This window comes from Erpetoichthys calabaricus, chromosome 11 (genome assembly GCF_900747795.2).
Source record: "Erpetoichthys calabaricus chromosome 11, fErpCal1.3, whole genome shotgun sequence".
In the NCBI taxonomy this organism is placed as follows: domain Eukaryota; kingdom Metazoa; phylum Chordata; class Cladistia; order Polypteriformes; family Polypteridae; genus Erpetoichthys; species Erpetoichthys calabaricus.
Window position 1 is genome coordinate 121125179 of NC_041404.2, and position 21426 is coordinate 121146604.

The 21426-nt window shown below is 39.0% G+C and overlaps 1 protein-coding gene across 1 annotated transcript in view; it reads right to left on the reverse strand.

Annotated features, from left to right (window-relative positions):
• fam193b (family with sequence similarity 193 member B) overlaps nucleotides 1-21426 on the reverse strand; it is a 126803-nt gene that overhangs the window by 940 nt on the left and 104437 nt on the right. The window contains exon 9 of the mRNA XM_028813733.2: nucleotides 14154-14229. Coding sequence (XP_028669566.1) covers nucleotides 14154-14229 — 76 coding nt within the window. The remainder of the gene's footprint in view (nucleotides 1-14153; nucleotides 14230-21426) is intronic.

Below are 21426 nucleotides of genomic sequence, written 5' to 3' on the forward strand. Positions count from 1 at the left end.
CTTGGCTGGAGTGCTTCTGTCTTTCAGATCCTTCTTGAAGGTTGGTCTCCACCCCTCTCCAAGTGAGCAGCTCTGAAGATGACACCTTTAAATTTTATTATATGTAAGAAGACAGAAACTGACTTGACTTCTGATTAAAGATTAATGAAGTCTTCTTTTTTTGTTTAACCTATTGTTGAGAGATTCCAAAACTGTTTCTACAATTACAAGAACGAAGTATGCCTGGAATAGAACTACAGAGATGACACCATGAAGTCAGATACAAAAGAAAGAAGCACACCAACTGGGGAAAGGCTATTATTACTGTGTAATATAAGACAAGCATGTTAAGATCAGTAACATCAGTTGATTCTGCATCCTTCTGACTCAAGTAATTAAGAATGTGTAAAGTTTCATTTGTAACTAAATCATCCCTAGAAAGTACAAGTGCAGGTTTCACAGTCACACACACACACAGAAACAAACACATGCGCACCCCTACATATTCATTAATTCACTCACTCACTCAGTTTAATCTGTTTAAGATTGGGATTATTATGGCAACACATTATTAAACCACTTGATGCAAGTTTTACTACCAAAGACTGTAGCCTTCATCATTTTAATCCTTTCTGCATAAGTGGTTTTTGGCATTACTGTGCCTAAATGTCAAACCCAAAAATAAATGGCTATCATTCTACTTATTATGAGCTGTAAATGGCTGAAAAGTAGAAAGTACAACACCCAAACCTTTAAAAGAAAGTGTTTATATAATAAAAACTTACGTTTAAACCAATATCAATCAAATAAAATAGAAAAATATTTTTGTGCTTTAATGATTTCTCTAAAAAAATTAAAAAATTTTAAGTGACTTTACCAAGTTTAATGCCACATACCATAGCATTCCTAAGTTACACTTTTTGGTACAAAGCATTTGGAAAGATTGCACTGTAAGACTTTTTGAAAACATTTAGTCTTTTGCAGTTATATAATACACACACTAGATATAACTCTGAAGCCCCAAGAACACAATGTGTAATGATGTATGCATAATTATGTACTCAACCAAATCTTTCTTTTCAAAATTATTTTTCATGCCAGTCCTTTAAACACCACTAGACAAAGAGAAACCTTACATTTTATACAACAGATTGGAGTTTTTGTGCTGCAATTCACCCATCTTCTGCTGCTGTCTGTTGCAGTTGCTCCACAAAAGTTGAGTGTTTTTTTTTTGTTGTCGTTGTTGTTGCTTTCTTCTTACATTTCACTAATACATACAAATATTCTCATGCCAGCTTCTTCCAATGCAGGGTTAAGGAGATTCGGAAATGCCTTTCCTGGCAACGCTCATGTAAAACTTCAAGTGGGTACACAGAAAAGTTGAAACTGGAAGAGCACTGCTCAGAAAACTAACATAGTGAGAACATGCAGCAGACAGCATCTGGGTATGGTAATTGAACCCATTGACATGTAAAATTGCACACTGCAACGCTTCAATGTTATACTAAGCAGTACTCATAAATCAAGCACAGCACTGAGTCCTTAAGCAAACGTGTCGTTTTCAATAGGGTTAAAACTATGACTTTTCTAGGACATAAAATTTTTTCTTGAAGAAGAAGACGACATTTCCTTAGTACAAACTTCAAGTCTTATTGCACATCAACCAAACAATCCTCATGCAGTGTCACAGAATCCTTGAGTGTAATGATGCGTAAAGAACAGCTGTCATATATGCAATATATTTTCTGTCTTTTTACACATAGCAGTGACAAGTACAGTTGAAGTCAGAAGTTTACATAACCTTAAGGTAAATTCTTTAATACTCATTTAATAACCCCTCCACAGATTTTATACATTTCTTTATGCAATTAGACAATTAGCCTAACTGGAGTCTACATGTGAATGTATATTAAGGCCTACCATCAAACTCATAATGGGAAAATCAAAAGAAATTAGCCAGGAACTCAGAAAAAAAAAACTGGACCTCCACAAATCTGGTTCATCCATGAAAACAATTTGCAAATGTGTAAAGGTTCGACGTTCATCTGCACAAACAATAATACGCAAGTATAAATACCATGGGACCATCATACCATTCAGGAAGAAGATGCATTCTGTTACCTAGAGAAGAATGTACTTTGGCACAAAAAATGCAACTCAAAGTCAGAAAAATAGCAAAGGATCTTGTGAAGATGCTGGAGGAAACAGGTAGACAAGTATCTATATCCACAGTAAAACAAGTCCTATATCGACATAACCTGAAAGACTGCTCAGTAAGGAAGAAGACACTGCTCCAAAGCTGCCATAAAAAAGCCAGACTGCAGTTTGCAATGGCACATGGGGACAAAGTTCTTACCTAATGTCCTCTTGTCTGATGAATCCAAGACCCAACTGTTTGGCCATAATGACCATTATTATGTTTGGAGGAAAAAAGGTGAGGCTTGCAAGCCAAAGAACACCATCCCAACCATCAAGCATGTTGTGGGGAGCATTATGTTGTCAGGGTGCTTTGCTGCAGGAGGGACTGATGCATGTCACAAAATAGATGGGAAATTATGTAGATATACTGAAGCAACGTCTCAAGAACTCAGTAAGTAAGTTGGACCTCAATCGCAAATGGGTATTCCAAATGGACAATGACCCCAAGAATACCTCCAAAGTTGTGACAAAATGGCTTAAGGACAACAAAGTCAAGGTATTAGAGTGGCCATCACAAAGCCCTGACATCAATCCGATCGAAAATTAATCCATCTATCTATCTATCTATCTATCTATCTATCTATCTATCTATCTATCTAAAGCGTATGTGAGCAAGGAGACCTACGAACCTGCCCCAGTTACAAAGATTCTGTCTGGAGGAATGGGCCAAAAATCCAGCAACTTATTGCAGGAAACGTGTGGAAGGCTACCCAAAACGTTTGGCTCAAGTTAAAGATTTTAAAGGCAATACTACCAAATATTAACAAATTGTATGTAAACCTCTGACTGTACAAGTGACCAATCATAGACAATTATCCATATTACTAACCGAGAATGGTAAACCGGAAGGCACGGACGCAGGTACATGGCGATGGACCCAGGAGACATAGTGCACAGGCGCCTACAGCGCGCGTCTCATAAACCGTAAGCGAAGTCTGATCCACCGCGAACGAAGGAGTCACGGCTCAAAAACGAAAGAGCTCAACTAACGTAAATAAGACATGAAGCAACAACGCGCCCATAGCTAACGACTAACGACACAGCCACACAGAAAAGAGGCACCCCAGAGTCATATGGAAGATACTAAATGGAAGACACTACGGAGTCCGCAAAGGTCCACAAAGATAGTACAGAAGGCGCGAGAAAGTACGAAAGGCGCAGGCGCCTACAACGCGCTTCTGAACTAAACGTCCACACTACACAGCATGGTCCGGGTAATAAGAATAAACGAACTCTCCGTATTAAACATACAGCATCCTCACACGTCCAAACCATATAGCATATGTGAATCACATTACAGTGATGCATTATTAACAGTACAACCACAGAAAACGCTCCGTATTAACAGTAAGTGCAATTATCCATATTACTAATGGTAGACAACGGATAACTAATGGAGTCACGGTCACGGCTCCAAAACGATCCAGCTCAACTAACGGAGCTACAAAAACAAGCCCGCATGGATAAAAAAAAATAAACGTGGGCGCCTACAACGCGCGTCTGAAACCGTCATTACCAACTCTACATTCAACACCAATAAATCTGCAAGAAGAACAACATATTGCGCAAACTATGATTTCCAGTTTAAATACCTTACAATCTGCTGCTTTTAATAAGATTGTTCTAGCCACAGAAGACGACAGCCCGATACCCAAATGCTACTTTCTTGACGGCCCTGGGGGAAGCAGAAAGACATACCTTTATGAAACACTTATACATTTCTTTACTGCAAAACAACAGTTAATTATCGCATCAGCTACAACCAGAGTAGCAGCTAATTTGTTGATAAATGGTCGCACATGTCACTCCTTATTCAAACTTACAGTCCCAATCACGGAAACATCGGTATCAACTATGAAAATGAACAGTAATAATGCACAAGAAATCCGTCTTGCAAAACTGTTGATTTTAGACGAATGTACAATGGCATCCAGTCATTTACTCAACACCATTGATAAACTTCTCCAAACGTTAATGAATAATAATATTCCATTTGGAGGAAAAGTACTGTTATTAGGAGGAGATTTTCGACAATGCTTAGCTATTGTCCCACATGCCATGCGTTCGGCTATTGTTCAGTCCAGTTTGAAATACGCAGACAATTGGCATTACTTTGAGACAATACATTTGGTACAAAACATGCGATGTCCAGATCCAGAATATACCAATAGGTTATTGCAACTAGGAGATGGAAACCTTACCAATACATATGGACTTCACCCAGATATTATTCAGATCCCTCAAGCCTTTATCTGCAACGACTTAGTGACGGAGGTGTTTGGAACAGCAATCACATTAGACCAGATACCACTATTAACACAACGGGCTATATTATGTCCAAAGAATATTGACGTTGATCGCATAAATAACCAGGTTATTGCGTTACTTCCTGGAGAAAGCCGCCTCTTTCTAAGTACTGACAATGTTGATTCTGAAGACGAGAATGAGCATCTTAATTTCCCCTTAGAATATTTAAACACTATTAACCCAGCCGGATTACCACAACACAATCTTAACCTTAAAATCGGGACAATAGTCATGCTATTAAGAAACCTTAATACTAAACAAGGTTTATGCAACGGTACACGTTTAGTCATCAACACCATGACAGACAATGTTATTGAAGCAAAAGTTCTTACAGGATCACATTCTAACAATACTGTTTTGATTCCTAGAGTTGACCTTACAAGTTCTGACCTGGAATTACCTTTTACACTTAAACGACGCCAATTTCCCATTAAACCTGCATTTGCCATGACAATCAACAAATCCCAAGGACAAACCATGGACAGAGTTGGCATATACCTCTCTGAGCCTGTATTTGGACATGGACAACTTTATGTAGCCTTCTCAAGAGTTCGGCGTTCATCTGACATTAAAGTTATAGATACTCCATACCGAGGAAAACTCATTCAAGGACAACACACCATCTTTACTACAAATGTTGTGTATAAAGAAATATTCCAATAAATCTTTCTAATGTGCCATGCTATGGGTTCTTTACTTCCTTTGTTCGTCATCTACACCTTTACACTCCAATATATCTCATACATACATCAATGTATTTCGGGTTTCCCAACACCAGGGGTTGGCGAGCGAAGCCCCCTAGTACATTACTGAAAAGGTCTGAAACTCAGCTATCCAATGTAATAAATTTTTCACTGCATGTGGCATGGCATATGTGGGATCTTTAATAAAAGTAGATTCACTCAGCCATGATGTGCTGATCACCTTAGCCTGCGCGTGTGCAAACTGCATATTTTACTAGTGAAAGAGTAGACAACATGGAATCCTATGATTTCTTTGAAAGAAAATACACTTGGGTATGAATAAATACTTTTATTTCTTTTGATTGAGTTGTGGGTTTATTGCAACCTACACAGACATCTATGAAATGTGGCAGTGTTCCAACAGCAAGACACCCTATGCATAAGTGCTTAAAGAATTTGCTGCATATGTAAAACAGATTACGTTACATTCAATACAATTTTTCAGTGTTGACAGTGTCACACATGTGTGTTTGGAAGACAGTTTATGGGCTCAAATAGATGCAGTTACTGGCCGAACCAGGTGTTGGCGCTACCCTCTAACTCTTTCTCCGCAGAACAACTGAAGAATCTACAACCTAACAATGTCACTTCCGGTTCCAACCCTTAAGACCCCATCTATTCCTGATGTCACTTCCGGTTCTAGAATGCTATTCATCCATGACATCACTTCCTGCAACCAACTATATATGTCACCTCCACTTTTATTTTTGTCAGTTCCATTTTCAACTGTTCCTTTTTTTCCTCTACAATTTATGGGAGATTCCCCAAACCTTTGACTTGATTTGATTTTACAACACATATACAGTCAAATGAAAAAGTTTGGGAACCTCTCTCAGCCTGCATAATAATTTACTCTACTTTCAACAAAAAAGATAACAGTGGTATGTCTTTCATTTCTTAGGAACATCTGAGTACTGGGGTGTTTTCCAAACAAAGATTTTTACTGAAGCAGTATTTAGTTGTATGAAATTAAATCAAATGTGAAAAACTGGCTGTGGAAAAATTTGGGTACCCTTGTAATTTTGCTGATTTGAATGCATGTAACTGCTCAATACTGATTACTTGCAACACCAAATTGTTTGGATTAGCTAGTTAAGCCTTGAACTTCATAGACAGGTGTGTCCAATCATGAGAAAAGGTATTTAAGGTGGTCAATTGCAAGTCGTGCTTCCCTTTGACTCTCCTCTGAATAGTGACAGCATGGGATCCTCAAAGCAACTCTCAAAAGATCTGAAATCAAAGATTCTTCAGTATCATGATTTAGGGGAAGGCTACAAAAAGCTATCTCAGAGGTTTCAACTGTCCGTTTCAAATGTAAGGAATGTAATCAGGAAATGGAAGGCCACAGGCACAGCTGCTGTTAAACCCAGGTCTGGCAGGCCAAGAAAAATACAGGAGTGGCATGCATAAGAATGGTTTCAGATAACCCACTGATCACCTCCAAAGACCTGCAAGAACATCTTGCTGCAGATGGTGTATCTGTATATCGTTCTACAATTCAGAGCAATTTGCACAAAGAACATCTGTATGGCAAGGTGATGAGAAAGAAGCCCTTTCTGCACTCACGCCACAAGCAGAGTCGCTTGTTGTATGCAAATGCTAATTTAGACAAGCCAGATTCATTCTGGAACAAAGTGCTTTGGACTAATAAGACAAAAATGGAGTTATTTGGTCATAACCAAAAGCACTTTGCATGGCGGAAGAAGAACTCCACATTCCAAGAAAAACACCTGCTACCTACTGTCAAATTTGGTGGAGGTTCCATCATGCTGTGGGGCTGTGTGGCTAGTTCAGGGACTAGGGCCCTTGTTAAAGTTAAGAGTTGGATGAATTCAACCCAATATCAACAAATTCTTCAGGATAATCTTCAAGCATCAGTCACAAAGTTGAAGTTACGCAGAGGTTGGATATTCCAACAAGACAATGACCCAAAACACAGTTCAAAATCTATAAAGGCATTCATGCAGAGGGAGAAGTACAATGTTCTGGAATGGCCATCACAGTCCACTGACTTGAATATCATCAAAAATCTATGGGATGATTTGAAGCAGGCTGTCCATGCTTGGCAGCCATCAAATTTAACTGAACTGGAGAGATTTTGTATGGAAGAATGGTCAAAAATACCTCCAACCAGAATCCACACACTCATCAAAGGCTATAGGAGGTGTCTAGAGGCTGTTATATTTGCAAAGGGTAATTGTAATATTTCTGTTGGGGTGCCCAAATGTATGCACCTGTCTAATTTTGTTATGATGCATACTGCATATTTTCTGTTAATCCAATAAACTTAATGTCACTGCTGAAATACTACTGTTTCCATAAGGCATGTCATATATTAAAAGGAAGTTGCTACTTTGAAAGCTCAGCCAATGATAAACAAAAATCCAAAGAATTAAGAGGGGTTCCCAAACTTTTTCATATGACTGTATAACTTTGAAACCAAACTAAGGAACTGTGCAGTATTTAACTTTTTTTTAAGCAATTTAGAACTCAAATAAGCACTAATCAAAATAAAAATCAAATTAATTTCTTTGGCATTCTGGGCAAGAGTGTTATTGTGTTGTCACCACTGGGCATATATTACACAGATACTGAAGTGTACCAACACAACAAGCATTAGTACGATATTAGTATGAATAACAGCTAAGTTTTACTTACAAATAAACAATTTTAAATGGTATTACTGTAAGCAACTGTCCATTCAAGTACCTAGTTTCTCCTTTTGAGGAAGCCAGAGCTTAGTCATAGTATTACAATGTATTATAAGGATTATGGCTATTCTCATTAAGAACTAACCCTAATCTATATGTTAAAGAACAAAAGATGGGAACAATACATAACTGTAAAATTTCAGACTATATGAGTGCTACCTGAGTGTAAGGACAAATAATGTATACTTTAGGGTTCTTGTTTTTATGTTATGGTAAATCATGAGAATCCTTACAAATTCTGAAAATAGGACGGTAAGGTTTATTTCTGTAAAATAAAGTACATAAATTTGGGATGTTAATGACTAACCACTGTTTAACCTAGTTAAAGAGTTCAAACTGAAAAATGTAATCTATCAAGTGACTAATTTAAGTTTGGGATGGAAAATATAACTACTCTGCTGCACTGCAGTGACTGATATCGACTTAATCTGATATATGTTGTTCATTTAATTAGATCCATAAGAGGAAATACTTTCACTATACACTTCCGCTACTTTTAATTCCAGAAGCAGAATAGACAGCTTCTGTAAAAATGAAGAATTCTACATGTAGTTCAGTTTGGGTGCATTTGTAACAAAAGGGTTGAAAAGTCTGCCAAAAAAGGTATAATATTATGTTTAAATAACAAAAACTGCAAATCTACAAATGCATTACCAAATACCAAACAAGCATATGATTGCAAGATTAGACTGCAGCAATATACCATATTATACTAGGCAGGAAAACCAATGAACAACAGTCACAGGGTATCATACAAATATTGCATACAATGATAAAAAGCCAGAGTGGTTACTGATCAGTACGGTTGACAACAAATCTCTTAAGCAGCTTTTAGTTATCTTGAAGCAGGAGACCATATTCTATCTAGAGTTACTATCAACAGATAGAAAACCATTTTGCCAAAATGATACAAGTGCTGAAAGCCCAATTATGCACATCTGATAAGCTCTTAGAAAAAACTGATCTCTTAGCTACACTAACAACACAAAGTTGTATCAAAACAATGTGCCACTACATTGAGGAAGACTGACAGAAGACAGGCCCAACGTTTTCCAGTCCCATGTACAACTTATAGCCTTGCATAGATTGATCTGACATGTAAAACAGCTTGATCTTGTCGATGGTCAAGTTCCACTAACTTTCAGAAATTGTAATTAAATGATCCCATTTCAAGTGTTACTTTAGAATGCGATGTGCACTTTTAACTTTTTAAAAAAGGTTAATAGGATGCACAGTCTACAGTTTTTTATTTATTTATTTTCAAGAAAAAAGTGATAGAGACCTGGTGTAGTGTTTCTGGTAGTATAATTTTTTCTTCAGCTTCCTTAAACATAAGATACCATTAACAATGCTAATTGAAGAGCCAGCTTGTTATATACTTCTAATGGATAGGTCCCTGTGCCTGCCACTTTTCATCTCTGTAAGAATTTAACAATGATTTGAACTTCAGAAAGCCTTGGACGTCTATTCAGTTCCTCTAGGTTCAGTGTATCAAGCTGTGGCATTTGTATTCTATCAAAGAAATATCCTGTACAGGCCTCAATTGCACTACCTTTTTATGGAAATGAAGTCTTACTTACTGTATAAATGCTACTTATCCATATTACTCAACGAGAATGGTAAACCGGACATGGACGCAGGGACCTGCCCATGGACGCAAAAGACATAGTGCGCAGGCGCCACACAAAGCCCATAGCACACAAAAAAGAGGAATCACACCCACGCCCCAGAGTGAAACGGGACAGACTACGGAGTACACACATTAACATAAATAAGAAATGAGACACAAAGCCCCCTACACAGAAAAAGCCACCCTCCACTAACAGAAATAAGAAATGAGGCAACGCATAAGAAATTATGCAACGCGCCCATAACACACAAAAAAAAAAAGGAGTCAGACACAAGCGCCACATAAAGCCCCAGAGTGAAACGGGACAGACTACGGAGTACACATGCTAACATAAATAAGAAATGAGACACAAATCCCCCCCCCACTAACAGAAATAAGGAATGAGACAACGCGCCCATAGCACACAAAAAAGAGGAGTCAGAAGCAGGCGCCACACAAAGCCCATAGCACACAAAAAGGAGGAGTCACACAAACGACCCATAGTGAAACGGGACAGACTACGGAGTCCACACGGTGTCACCCATCAAGCCCGAGATTACAGCGCCCAAACCCAGTGTAAAACGAGACAGAATACGGAGTCGAGAAAGGTTCACAAATCAAACCCGACATGATACGCCACCCCAAAGCAAAACGGGACAGACTACGGAGTCCAGAAAGGGTCACAAATCAATTGGAGTACGGAAAGCACCAGACAGTACGCAAACACACTACACATGCATGATCCACGCACATCTAATAACCCACAAGCAAAAACATGATATACTACAGAAACCACACAAATACGGACTCCACAACATATTTGAATCACATTACAGTGATACAATATTTACAGTGCAACCACACAAGACACAGGCACAACACCTGATGGGCAATAAGAATAAACGAACACTCCGTATTAAACGTTCGGCATCCTCACACGTGAAGACTATATAGCATAACTTAATCATCACATTACAGTCATACGTTTTTAACAATTCAACCACAGAAAACGTTACGTATTAACAAAAAGTGCAATCCATTATCCATGTTACTAACGCTAAACAAAGAAGAACTAATGTACTTGCGCTCACGCCTCCAAAACAATAGACCACATACCACTGTTAACGCGACGGGCTTAATTATGTCCAAAGAATATTGATGTGGATCACATAATTAACCAAGTCATTGCATTACTACCTGGAGAAAGCCGCCTCTTTCTAAGTACTGACAAAATTGATTCTGCAGACGACATTGAACATCTTAATTTCCCTTTACAATATCTGAACACTATTAACCCAGCCGGATTGCCACAACACAATCTTAACCTTAAAATCGGAACAATTGTCATGCTATTAAAAAACGTTAATACTAAACAGGGTTTATGCAGCGGTACACATTTAGTCATCAACACCATGTCAAACAATGTTATTGAAGCAAAAATACTTACAGGATCACATACTGACAATACTGTTTTAATTCCTAGAATTCACCTTACAAGTTCGGCCCTTGAAATACCATTTACACTTGGGCGACGCCAGTTTCCCAGTAAACCTGCATTTGCCATGACAATCAACAAATCCCAAGCACAGACCATGGACAAAGTTGGTATATACCTCTCTGAGCGCGTATTTGGACATGGACAACTTTATGTAGCCTTCTCATGAGTTCGGCGTTCATCTGACATTAAACTTAAAAGTTATAAATACTCCAATACCAAGAAAAAATCATTCAAGGACAACAAACCATCTTTACTACAAATACTGTACATAAAGAGATATTCCAATAAATCTTTGTGATTTGCCATACAATGCGTTCTTTACTTCCTATCCACCGTCTGAAACTGCGGAGGCAAAACAGGCACGGGTTCAAACTGAACAAGCTCAACTGACAGATATACGCCTACAACGCACGTCTCAAACCGCAGAAGCAGGGCAAACACAGGTTCAAAACAACGCAACCTCCTACAACGCGCGGCTGAAACTACGGCTGACCAGCGGACACGGGTTCAAAACACCGGAGGTAGGCGAGCGAAGCGAGCAGGGGGCGGAGCCCCCTGTTTCTATATAAGAATGGCATGACTTGCAAACTAGTTGCTGTTTCCTGTGTTTTCCTTGTGGTTGGTAATTCACAAATAACAAAGGCGGAGTACTTAACTATACACTTACAGTAACTACAATACATTAAAGCTAAGCAGGAGCACAGAGTGGAAAACACAGTAAACATTTTATTTTACCTTTTTGTTTAAATATTGAGAATGTCAATATTGTGTGGACACATTTTCATTTATTGTTTTTTATATTTATATAAGTACATTTTTTGCCTATTTTGGCCTTCGTTTAAATAACTATGTTGTATTTTGTTCTGATTTACTTGCTGAATTACACTATTTTTCAATTTCAAATTCCTGAGATCTTTTTATCTCTTGCCTTATATACACTGTGCTGGACTAAATTTAGTGATTCATAGTAGTAGCAGCAGCAGTTCTCCTCCCCTTTCATGTAAAGAGAGTCATCTTTTTAACAATGTAGCTAGCTTGTTGGCACTTTGTTTAGATAAAAAATAAGTTCTGCTTGTTTTCTGAATAGCACTTCATGGTCAATGTTAGTAGTGGTATAGAACTACTTCACAAATAAATTAAATAACAAAGTTTTAAGGTTAGTGTTAGATACCAGGGCGGCACGGTGGCGCAGTGGGTGGGCTGCTGCCTCGCAGTTGGGAGACCTGGGGACCCGGGTTCGCTTCCCGGGTCCTCTCTGCGTGGAGTTTGCATGTTCTCCCCGTGTCTGCGTGGGTTTCCTCCGGGCGCTCCGGTTTCCTCCCACAGTCCAAAGACATGCAGGTTAGGTGGATTGGCGATTCTAAATTGGCCCTAGTGTGTGCTTGGTGTGTGGGTGTGTTTGTGTGTGTCCTGCGGTGGGTTGGCACCCTGCCCAGGATTGGTTCCCTGCCTTGTGCCCTGTGTTGGCTGGGATTGGCTCCAGCAGACCCCCGTGACCCTGTGTTCGGATTCAGCGGGTTGGAAAATGGATGGATGGATGTTAGATACCATCTGATTTTGATGTCCCAAATGAATCATCATTATTAGTTGTCGTCTTCATAACATTATCTACCGATTATATCAGCTAAACCGACTGATTATAAAAACCTCACCAAATTTCTTTGTGTGTAGATCAGAGAGCAACATCAAGGTATTTATTTATTTTACAAGAGCTGTACGTTAAAGACAACATTTCAAATTTGCTTAAATCTGAAGTGCAGAAAGTTCTATTTTTAGCCTGTTGAAAATATTTAAAAAGCAATTTAAAAACAAGTTGGTTTGTGTTAAATGTATAAAATAGTACTTAAAATTGATGTTTGCTTTGTAAGTTAAATTATTGAAATGAGGTGGGAACTATCCTGGTCAAAGTATTGGAAAGAGAGAAAAAACCTACTACAAAACACAAAAATTGACTTTTTAAAAATCCTGATAATTACAATGAAAAAGCTGACAATATGTCCAGCAACAGGACAATAATTAACTCTCAGCACAGAAGATTAAAATTAAATACTAATTTAAAAAAAATTCTTTCATTCTGCTTATTACTGACCTCTTTTAAAGCACATTAACATGAACTTTCATCTAAAGGGGCTGCTTATAGAAGGCAACACTAATTATGAGTAGGAACATTTATTTTAAAACATGATATAAAGATGAAATACAGTCGACCCTTAATATACGACTGGCCTGACATGCAAACAACTTGATTTACGACCAAAATTTTTGTTTTGATTTATGACCAACATCTTGCGTTATGACCCGAATGCGGTCACGTGTATCCGCTTGTGCGATTGTAAACAAACAGCCGAGAGCGTTCGTAAGCGTCAGTCGGAGACCAGATACATGTGTCTGTGGACGTAATTTCGGTCAGTGCAGTGATTTATATAATTTATTTCGATAATTGCTAAGGAAGGAAGAGAAGGTAATGAAGGTAAAGAAGGCGATCACAATCGAAACGAAGAAGGAAATTGTGCGGAAATATGAGAGTGGTGTTCGTGTGACCGATCTCGCTAATATGTACAGCATGTCGAAATCCACCATCTCGACAATTTTACAAAGAAAAGATTTGCATAAGGAGGATCCTTCTAAACAATAACCACCTTCCATTTCATTCTCCTCCTCCTCCTCCCTTCCTGCAGCCCAAAGATGTCAATTAAATGGTGAGTACAATATGAAATTGTTGTTTCTGGTAGGCTAGGCACTTTTTATAACTTTTTGGTTAGTACATTAGAAAAATTATTGGTGTTTTGGTAAATTATGCACATTATACAACCCTTTTTTATTATGAAAAGGTTAAGTAAGTGTTGCAGTGGGAGGCTCGGAACACATTATGGGTATTTCCTTTATTTCTTATGGGAAAAATAGTCTTGACTTACAACCAACTTCAGTTACAACCAGCTCTCGCGAACGAATTGAGTTCGTTAGTCAAGGGTCCACTGTATTACAACAGTGTGGTGGTTTGAGACTTACTTTCACTTAATATTAAAAAAAAATTATAAAATACATAATGCATATTTAGATTGAGCTTAGCACATTTAAGTGTGCATTTTTTCCATAAATTTCTATACCTTTTGAAATATTCTACTTCTCGATCTATTTCATCCATTTCGGTCCCATCCAGATCTTTGGGGAGAAACACGTCATCTGCAGAGAAACAAACACAAAAACAATCAACAGCAAGAAAAAAGCAAAAATTGCACAGGCTATACCTGTAGGTAGCGAGACCTACTTCAAGACTTTATAAAGCAGTGATCTTCAGTTTAAGTCTTTCCCTGTATTAAATTGAAATTTGAGAAAAATTTTGATAAAGGACAATGGGGTGGAATAAAACCAGAATAGCCTCATAATTGAAGCACAGCCTCTAAGATTACAGGATGAACAGCAGACAAAAAAAATGTAAAGTTTGTGTCTCTGTTTTATTTGATTCATCTGTCCATTCACTCAGCAAATCTGCCTAATTAACTACAGGGTTGCACATTATGGAATCTTCCATTTAACAATTCAGTAAATGTAACTTGTAAATGTGTACGGTTCTCTAGACGTTGACAGTAAATGGAAAGTTTGAACCATAAAAAACTGAATTAAATTTTAAATATGACTAGGATAATTTAATAGAGTGCCTCCAAAATGAACAAAAAGGTGAAAAGTTCAAGTTAAAGTTCAAGTCATCTAACACAACAAAGATTAAAAACAAAACATTTGACAATAAACAAGTCACTGAGCCTCACAGTTCACCTAGTGTACACTAGGCTTTTGCTGTTTAAAGAGGGGGGACCTACTAAGCAAAACCTAAATGAAATTTAGTTATTAAGAAAACATTGTCAACTGACAAATTAACAGCTAAGAACACTACCAAATATATTTATAAAGGTAACAGAGGGCAGGATTTGTTATAGAATGTTCATAAAGAGAAGCTAAAAATATTAATACAGTTGAAATATTAATATAACTCTTTGCTGTCTTAATTAAGAAAATGCAAGTGAAAAACAGTGAATGTAATTGAAAACTGAGATACAAGCAAATCTTACAAAGTTAATGTTTGATGTTAAACTCATACAAGTATTTGCTAAATCTCTAGAGAATACCAGTTTCTTATAGCTACCTAAAATATGGCATAATCGTTTACCCCTGCAAGTTAACATACGATAGAACTTTCTTAGCTATATCTGCAGAACAGAGTGTTAATTAAACCTGTGAGGAAATAGTCCTACTGCTGGCATGGACTGTTAGATATGTTTGCAAATAGAATAGGAGACGTCATACAGTGTTCTGACCATGCTTGACTTGCTTAACGTGCCTCAAGTACGACTGTATGACCAAACTTACAGAAATGAAACAAGATAAATGAACCTTAAACAGAACATTTCTTAAACAAGAACTTTTCTTTAATATCAATTATTTCTCTATTTTTTTGTGAACTGTTTTGTTTGAAATTTTGCTAAAACCTTTAAAGCAAAGATATTTAGTCTGTGGAATTATTTGGACACGTGTCACACTATTGCCTGAATCATCCTATAAAGCTGCAGAACTTTGGTAACTTAGGATAAATTCAGCTACAAGGGGAGAAAAATTGAATTATACAAATATGAAACAGCCATTAAAATGCACCTTTTTTCGCAAACACAAAAATATATAGGTGCTGGTCATAAAATTAGAATATCATGACAAAGTTGATTTATTTCAGTAATTCCATTCAAAAAGTGAAACTTGTATATTAGATTCATTCATTACACACAGACTGATGTATATCAAATGTTTATTTCTTTAAATTTTGATGATTATAACTGACAACTAATGAAAGTCCCAAATTCAGTATCTTGGAAAATTAGAATATCAATTAAGACCAATGCAAAAAAAGGATTTTTAGAAATGTTGGCCAACTGAAAGGTATGAACATGAAAAGTATGAGCATGTACAGCACTCAATATTTAGTTGGGGCTCCTTTGGCCTGGATTACTGCAGCAATGCAGCGTGGCATGGAGTCGATCAGTCTGTGTCACTGCTCAGGTGTTATGAGAGCCCATGTTGCTCTGATATCAGTATCTCGGAAAATTAGAATATTGTGAAAAGGTTCAATATTGAAGACACCTGGTGCCACACTCTAATCAGCTAATTAACTCAAAACACCTGCAAAAGCCTTTAAATGGTCTCTCAGTCTAGTTCTGTAGGCTACACAATCATGGGGAAGACTGCTGACTTGACAGTTGTCCAAAAGACGACCACTGACACCTTGCACAAGGAGGGCAAGACACAAAAGGTCATTGCTAAAGAGGCTGGCTATTCACAGAGCTCTGTGTCCAAGCACATTAATAGAGAGGCGAAGGGAAGGACAAGATGTGCTAGAAAAAAGTCTACAAGCAATAGGGATAATCGCACCCTGGAGAGGATTGTGAAACAAAACCCATTCAAAAATGTGGGGGAGATTCACAAACAGTGGACTGCAGCTGGAGTCAGTGCTTCAAGAACCACCACGCACAGACGTATGCAAGACATGGGTTTCAGCTGTCGCATTCCTTGTGTCAAGCCACTCTTGAACAAGAGACAGCGTCAGAAGCGTCTCGCCTTTGGACTGCTGCTGAGTGGTCCAAAGTTATGTTCTCTGATGAAAGTAAATTTTGCATTTCCTTTGGAAATCAAGGTCCCAGAGTCTGGAGGAAGAGAGGAGAGGTACAGAATCCACGCTGCTTGAGGTCCAGTGTAAAGTTTCCACAGTCAGTGAAGGTTTGGGGTGCCAAGTCATCTGCTGGTGTTGGTCCATTATGTTTTCTGAGGTCCAAAGTCAACGCAGCCGTCTACCAGGAAGTTTTAGAGCACTTCATGCTTCCTGCTGCTGACGAACTTTATGGAGATGCAGATTTCACTTTCCAACAGGACCTGGCACCTGCACACAGTGCCAAAGCTACCAGTACCTGGTTTAAGGACCATGGTATCGCTGTTCTTGATTGGCCAGCAAACTCGCCTGACCTTAACCCCATAGAAAATCTATGGGGTATTGTGAAGAGGAAGATGCAATACGCCAGACCCAACAATTCAGAAGAGCTGAAGGCCACTATCAGAGCAACATGGGCTCTCATAACACCTGAGCAGTGACACAGACTGATCGACTCCATGCCACGCCGCATTGCTGCAGTAATCCAGGCCAAAGGAGCCCCAACTAAATATTGAGTGCTGTACATGCTCATACTTTTCATGTTCATACCTTTCAGTTGGCCAACATTTCTAAAAATCCTTTTTTTGCATTGGTCTTAATTGATATTCTAATTTTCCAAGATGCTGAATTTGGGACTTTCATTAGTTGTCAGTTATAATCATCAACATTAAAAGAAATAAACATTTGAAATACATCAGTCTATGTGTAATGAATGAATCTAATACACAAGTTTCACTTTTTGAATGGAATTACTGAAATAAATCAACGTTGTCATGATATTCTAATTTTATGACCAGCACCTGTATAAAAACACTGAACCAAGATAAGAACCATTATGTTGAGCTTTAAGCTTGCCACACTGTAACACCACTGAAACACAACCAACAAGATTCTCAAAGTCATTTAATCTATCTCAGGGCTGTAGAGAAGCTGGATATAAGGCAGGAAATAACCTAGATAAGGTCCAAGTTCATCACAGGGCCCAGTCCTGCTGAAACCCACACCTGTATTCAGAAAGGAGCCAGTATAGAATTGCTAATTAATCTAATTTACACATCACTATGGATAAGGAAGGCAAACCCACATAAAAAGGGAGAGAATGTGCACTCTCCAGACAGACAACACTCTACTGCAAGTTTCAAACCCAAGATCCTAGACCACCAAGACCACAGTGCTACCCACTAAACCACTGTGTCACCTTGGTGACATTTCATACATATACATATTGTGACAGGCGACCGGGTCCCATGCCCGGCCGGGACGCCCCTTCTGTATATGTTCCGGAGAAGCAGCTATGGACATCTCACTACCTCCCCCGGGACGCTTGGTGGCAGCCTCCCTGGCTGACGATGGTGCCTCAGTTTCCCAAGGGTTTCCTGAGAGATGGAGATCTCCACAACTCTGTGGGGAGCTGGGGTGGCCGCCAGGGGGTGCTGCATTTAGCCAGGAACCCGCCTGGACATCTCTGCAGCCCCACCTGGAAGTGCAATTAGCCACATGTGATCAAGCACCTGGAGCACTTCCGGGTGGGCTATAAAAAGGGACAGCATCCACCACTCAGGATCCAGAATTGGGAGGAAGAGGACGAGGTTGCCTGGGAGGAGTGGTGGTGCCAAGGTGGAGAGAAAAGTATAATTTGTGCTATAATAAGTGCTTGTGGGACTGTGTTGTGGCTGGAGGGATTACGGGGAAGACGTGCCCTCCAGCTGAAGAAAAATAAAGAAACTGTTTATTTTACACGTGCCCCTGAGTAAGTCTGTGCCGGGTCGGGCGCACTATATACATATATAGTGCATCCGGAAAGTATTCATAGCGCATCACTTTTTCCACATTTTGTTATGTTACAGCCTTATTCCAAAATAGATTAAATTCATTTTTTTCCTCAGAATTCTACACACAACACCCCATAATGACAACGTGAATAAAGTTAACTTGAGGTTTTTGCAAATTTATTAAAAATAAAAAAATTGAGAAAGCACATGTACATAAGTATTCACAGCCTTTGCCATGAAGCTCAAAATTGAGCTCAGGTGCATCCTGTTTCCCCTGATCATCCTTGAGATGTTTCTGCAGCTTAATTGGAGTCCACCTGTGGAAAAATTCAGTTGATTGGACATGATTTGGAAAGGCACACACCTTGTCTATATAAGGTCCCACAGTTGACAGTTCATGTCAGAGCACAAACCAAGCATGAAGTCAAAGTGGAAGAAGATCGAAACCACCAGGACTCTTCCTAGAGCTGGCCGGCCATCTAAACTGAGCGATTGAGGGAGAAGGGCCTTAGTCAGGGAGGTGACCAAGAACCCGATAGTCACTCTGTCAGAGCTCCAGAGGTCCTCTGTGGAGAGAGGAGAACCTTCTAGAAGGACAACCATCTCTGCAGCAATCCACCAATCAGGCCTGTATGGTAAAGTGGCCTGACGGAAGCCACTCCTTAGTAAAAGGCACATTGCAGAGTTTGTCAAAAGGCACCTGAAGGACTCTCAGACCATGAGAAAGAAAATTCTCTGGTCTGATGAGACAAAGATTGAACTCTTTGTTGTGAATGCCAGGCGTCACGTTTGGAGGAAACCAGGCACTGCTCATCACCAGGCCAATACCATCCCTACAGTGAAGCATGGTGGTGGCATCATAATGCTGTGGGGATGTTTTTCAGCGGCAGGGACTGGGAGACTAGTCAGGATAAAGGGAAAGATGACTGCAGCAATGTACAGAGACCTCCTGGATTAAAACCTGCTCCAGAGCGCTCTTGACCTCAGATTGGGGCGATGGTTCATCTTTCAGCAGGACAACGACCCTAAGCACACAGCCAAGATATCAATGGAGTGGCTTCAGGACAACTCTGTGAAAATCCTTGAGTGGCCCAGCCAGAGCCCAATCCAATCCGATTGAACATCTCTGGAGAGATCTTAAAATGGCTGTGTACCGACGCTTCCCATCCAACCTGATGGAGCTTGAGAGGTGCTGCAAAGAGGAATGGGCGAAACTGGCCAAGGACAGGTGTGCCAAGCTTGTGGCATCATATTCAGAAAGACTTGAGGCTGTAATTGCTGCCAAAGGTGCTAGATGGACTTTAGCAAAGACCAATCTAGCCTTTCTATTCTTGAGGCTTATGAGTGGCTTGCACCTTGCAGTGCACCCTCTGTATTTACTTTCATGCAGTCTTCTCTTTATGGTAGACTTGGATATCGATACGCCTACCCCCTGGAGAGTGTTGTTCACTTGGTTAGCTGTTGTGAAGGGGTTTCTCTTCACCAGGGAAATGATTCTGCGATCATCCACCACTGTTGTCTTCCGTGGACGTCCAGGTCTTTTTGCGTTGCCCATGAAATAGCCTTTGAGTCAATTGTCCAATTACTTTTGAGCCCCTGTATATATACATATACATATATGTACATATACATACATATATATACATATACATACATATATACACATATATACATATATACACATATATACATATACACATATATATATACATATACATATATACATATACATACATATATACCTATACATACACATATACATACATATATATATATACATACACATATACATACATACACATATACATACATATATATATACATATACATACACATATACATACATATACATACACATTCATATATATACATACATATACATACATATATATATACATACACGTTCATATATATACATACATATATATACACATACACATACATACAGTGGTGTGAAAAACTATTTGCCCCCTTCCTGATTTCTTATTCTTTTGCATGTTTGTCACACAAAATGTTTCTGATCATCAAACACATTTAACCATTAGTCAACTATAACACAAGTAAACACAAAATGCAGTTTGTAAATGGTGGTTTTTATTATTTAGGGAGAAAAAAAAATCCAAACCTACATGGCCCTGTGTGAAAAAGTAATTGCCCCCTGAACCTAATAACTGGTTGGGCCACCCTTAGCAGCAATAACTGCAATCAAGCGTTTGCGATAACTTGCAATGAGTCTATTACAGCGCTCTGGAGGAATTTTGGCCCACTCATCTTTGTAAAATTGTTGTAATTCAGCTTTATTTGAGGGTTTTCTAGCATGAACCGCCTTTTTAAGGTCATGCCATAGCATCTCAATTGGATTCAGGTCAGGACTTTGACTAGGCCACTCCAAAGTCTTCATTTTGTTTTTCTTCAGCCATTCAGAGGTGGATTTGCTGGTGTGTTTTGGGTCATTGTCCTGTTGCAGCACCGAAGATCGCTTCAGCTTGAGTTGACGAACAGATGGCCGGACATTCTCATTCAGGATTTTTTGGTAGACAGTAGAATTCATGGTTCCATCTATCACAGCAAGCCTTCCAGGTCCTGAAGCAGCAAAACAACCCCAGACCATCACACTACCACCACCATATTTTACTGTTGGTATGATGTTCTTTTTCTGAAATGCTGTGTTCCTTTTACGCCAGATGTAACGGGACATTTGCCTTCCAAAAATTTCAACTTTTGTCTCATCAGTCCACAAGGTATTTTCCCAAAAGTCTTGGCAATCATTGAGATGTTTCTTAGCAAAATTGAGATGAGCCCTAATGTTCTTTTTGCTTAACAGTGGTTTGCGTCTTGGAAATCTGCCATGCAGGCCGTTTTTGCCCAGTCTCTTTCTTATGGTGGAGGCGTGAACACTGACCTTAATTGAGGCAAGTG